The sequence below is a fragment of the Oryx dammah genome, unplaced genomic scaffold (assembly GCF_014754425.2).
Source record: "Oryx dammah isolate SB20612 unplaced genomic scaffold, SCBI_Odam_1.1 HiC_scaffold_17, whole genome shotgun sequence".
NCBI classification, from domain to species: domain Eukaryota; kingdom Metazoa; phylum Chordata; class Mammalia; order Artiodactyla; family Bovidae; genus Oryx; species Oryx dammah.
Genome location: NW_024070201.1, coordinates 43,962,705 through 43,966,314, shown reverse-complemented (window position 1 = coordinate 43,966,314; position 3,610 = coordinate 43,962,705). Strand labels below are relative to the sequence as shown.

Here is a 3,610-nt window from a genome sequence, read left to right as displayed (position 1 = left end):
GTCACTCTCTACTATGGAACGATTACCTTCATTTATGTGATGCCCAAATCCAGCTACTCAACTGAGCAGAACAGAGTGCTGTCTCTGTTCTACACAGTGTTGATCCCTATGCTGAACCCTCTCATCTACAGTCTGAGGAACAGAGACGTAAAGGAGGCCCTGAGAAAGGCAATGGTCAGAATATATTCTTAGGATCCATTCTTAACATTTCAGGTGATCTAGAAATTTCTGTTTGGCAGTATTACACCAATTGCTTAATTTGAAATAATACTTTAATTTTATCAAAGTATAGTTGATTTACAATGTTGTGGTGATTTCTGATGGACAGCAGAGTGACTCATGTATACATATATATTCCTTTCCATATTCTTTTTCTTTTATGGTTATCGCAAGATATTATATACATTAATAGTTCCTGTTCTATACAGTAGGACCTTATTTTTTATGCTTTCTATATATAATAGTTTCAATCTGCTAATCCCAAATTCCCAATCCTTCCCTCCTCTGCACCCTTTCCCCCTTGGAAACCACAAATCTGTCTTCGATGTCTGAGAGTCTGTTTCTGCTTCACAGATATATTCATTTGTGTCATATTTTAGATTCCACATACAATTGATATTCAGTTCAGTTCATTCGCTCAGTTGTATCCAACTCTTTGCGACACCATGGACTGCAGCATGCCAGGCCTCCCTGTCCATCACCAACTCCCAGTGTTTACCCAAACTCATGTCCATTGAGTTGGTGTTGCCATCAAGCCATCTCATCCTCTGTTATCCCCTTCTCCTCCTGCCCCCAATCCCTCCCACCATCAGAGTCTTTTCCAATGAGTCAACTCTTCGCATGAGGTGGCCAAAGTACTGGAGTTTCAGCTTTAGCATCATTCCTTCCAAAGAAATCCCAGGGCTGACCTCCTTCAGAATGAACTGGTTGGATCTCCTTGCAGTCCAAGGGACTCTCAAGAGTCTTCTCCAACACCACAGTTCAAAAGCATCAATTCTTTGGTGCTCAGCTTTCTTTATAGTCCAACTCCCACATCCATACATGACTACTGGAAAAACCACAGCCTTGACTAGATGGACCTCTGTTGACAACGTAATGTCTCTGCTTTTTAATATGCTGTCTAGATTGGTTATAACTTCCTTCCAAGGAGTAAGCATCTTTTAATTGGTATTATTTGGTGTATGTATGTCTGTGTATGTGTGTGTGTATATATATACACACATATATAGACACACCATATCTTTATCTATTCACCCATCAGTGGGCATTTAGGTTTTTTTCCATACCTTGGCTATTAAAAATAGTGCTGCTTTGAACATAGGGATGCATTATCTTTTTAAATTATAGCTTTGTCTGGATATATGCCCAGGAGGGGGATTGCTGGATCATATGCCAACTCTATTTTCAGTTTTCTGAGGAACCTCTATTCTGTTTTCCACAATAGCTGTGCTGAAAATATATTACTTCTAACTCTCAATTTTATACACTTGTAAACCAGCTGGGAGACACTTTAAATCAGTAAAAATGATATGAATAATTATCACTATTATGTATTAACACCTGTGGGTTTCTAGGATTTTTTCTTTCATTTATTTAGCAAACAAAATTTGTACTTACAATGTGCTAGACCCTGTTCTAAGCACATTGGGATGTTAACTGGCTGACTTCTCATAGAATCCTTTGGGAACTCAGTTGGTTCAGTCATGTCCAACTCTTTGTAATCCCATGGACTATAGCACACCAGGCTCCTTTATCCATGAGATTCTCCAGGCAAGAATACTGGAGTGGGTTGCCATGCCCTTCTTCAGGGGATCTTCCAGACCCAGAAATCAAACCAACATCTCCTGCATACTGACAGAGCCACCAGGGAAGCCCCCAGAACCCTGTGAAATAGTATTATTTTTATTTCACAAATGAGTCATCTGTGGCACAGAGACATCATGTAGATCACTCAAAATCATGCAGCGAGGAAGCTGTGGGACCACTGTTTGAATCTAGAAAGCCTGGATCCAAAACCACTATGCTTCTCCATTTAATTTTTCACAATAATCCCATGTTCCTGGTGTCATAAATTTACCTCAATTTACAGATGAGTATATCGAGTGCTAGAGAGTACCAAGAGTTTGTCTGGAGAGACGTGAACTCAATTCTTCTAAATCTAACAGCATCAAGTCCTTGGATTCCATGCCCTTGATCTAAACTCTGAGCCACAATCAGTCCAATGACCTCAGCACTGTCACTGATCTAAAGGATCTGAGCAGGATCAGCAAGACTAAACTGTTCCTCTCTTAAGTCTTCTGAACAAACTCTACCCCCAAGAAGGTCTAGGTTGTGAAGACTCCAAAAAAAGGAAATGAATGTGAAAACTGGATTGATTTCTATCTATTGAAAATAAGGTCTGGATACCACAATCACATGACTTGACTGGAAGTCTATTCATATTTAAATACGTTAATAACAAATACTCCCATCTGGTACAATGTAGTCTTCCTTATCTGTAGGAATTTTAAAGAGCATCTTTTAATTCTAAGCATTGCAATTAATATGTTAACAACAGTTTTAGTTCCACAATCTAGATTTATTAAGAGATTAGAATCTATTTTAAAAGCTAGAAATGTTGCCTAAGATTGTACTAAAGTGTATTTCTTATATAATAAGCCACCCATATTAATATCACTACTGGAAAGGGTGAAAAGAGATTTTTCTGGAGTATAGGAATTCCTAACAGAACAAATACTGAGGCAACTCTTTAAATCACCTGGAAGTAACACTTTGACCATAAAAGTCCTTGTCTCAGCAAAATGGAGCAAGAGAAGTGAGGCATGGAAAACATAATTTAAAAACTAATAAAATGGAAAATATTTATAATGTACCACTATAAAATGTATTCTATCTATAATATCACAAATTTTAAGTGGAAAATATATAACAAATACTAAAAGGTAACAAAGATCATTTTAAACACATAAAATTATTAAATAATGGTTAATGGGATCCATTATTCTCCACTCACAGCACATTTTACAAAATGTGTAGTGATTTTGCCTTTCATACCAATCAATTGAAAAATAATATGTAGTTTAAATACCTAGATATGAACTTAAAGCTCTATTCTTTCATTCAGTTGTGACATAACTGTCTGGAGGTACTGTCAGAGTTCACAGATTTAAGGCTCAGTTCCACAACTCTGCCCTCCCTCCAGACACCAACTGTAAGCAGCAGGTCTCCAGGGTATCCCATTTCTGTTCAACTTGGCTACAAAGCCAGGGAGTCCCACAACACTCTTCCAGGTTTGATCGTTTGCTGGGATGGGTTCACAAAACTCTTGGAAACATTTGCTTACATTTTCCAGTTTATCATAAAAGATATTATAAAGGACAAATTAACAGTCAGATGGAGAGATATAATACACCGGGTCTGAAAGGGTTTCAGGGTAGGAGCTTCCATCACCAGAAAGTTGGAGTATACAACCTTTCCAGCATGTGGATCTGTTCAACAACTTGGAAGCACCACACAGTTTAGTATTTTCATGGAGGCTATGTAATCAGTCTTCATCCTCTCCACCCTCCCTGCAGAATAGGGTGTGGACATAAAGTTCCAAGCTTCTCAT

At 38.1% G+C, this 3,610-nt stretch overlaps 1 protein-coding gene across 1 annotated transcript in view; it reads left to right on the top strand.

The window, feature by feature from the left end:
• Window positions 1-192, top strand: part of LOC120876506 (olfactory receptor 491-like) — a 789-nt gene extending 597 nt beyond the window's left edge. Inside the window, exon 1 of the mRNA XM_040258453.1 lies at window positions 1-192. This exon is cut by the window's left edge and continues 597 nt beyond it. Coding sequence (XP_040114387.1) covers window positions 1-192 — 192 coding nt within the window.
• Window positions 193-3,610: the final 3,418 nt, after the last annotated feature.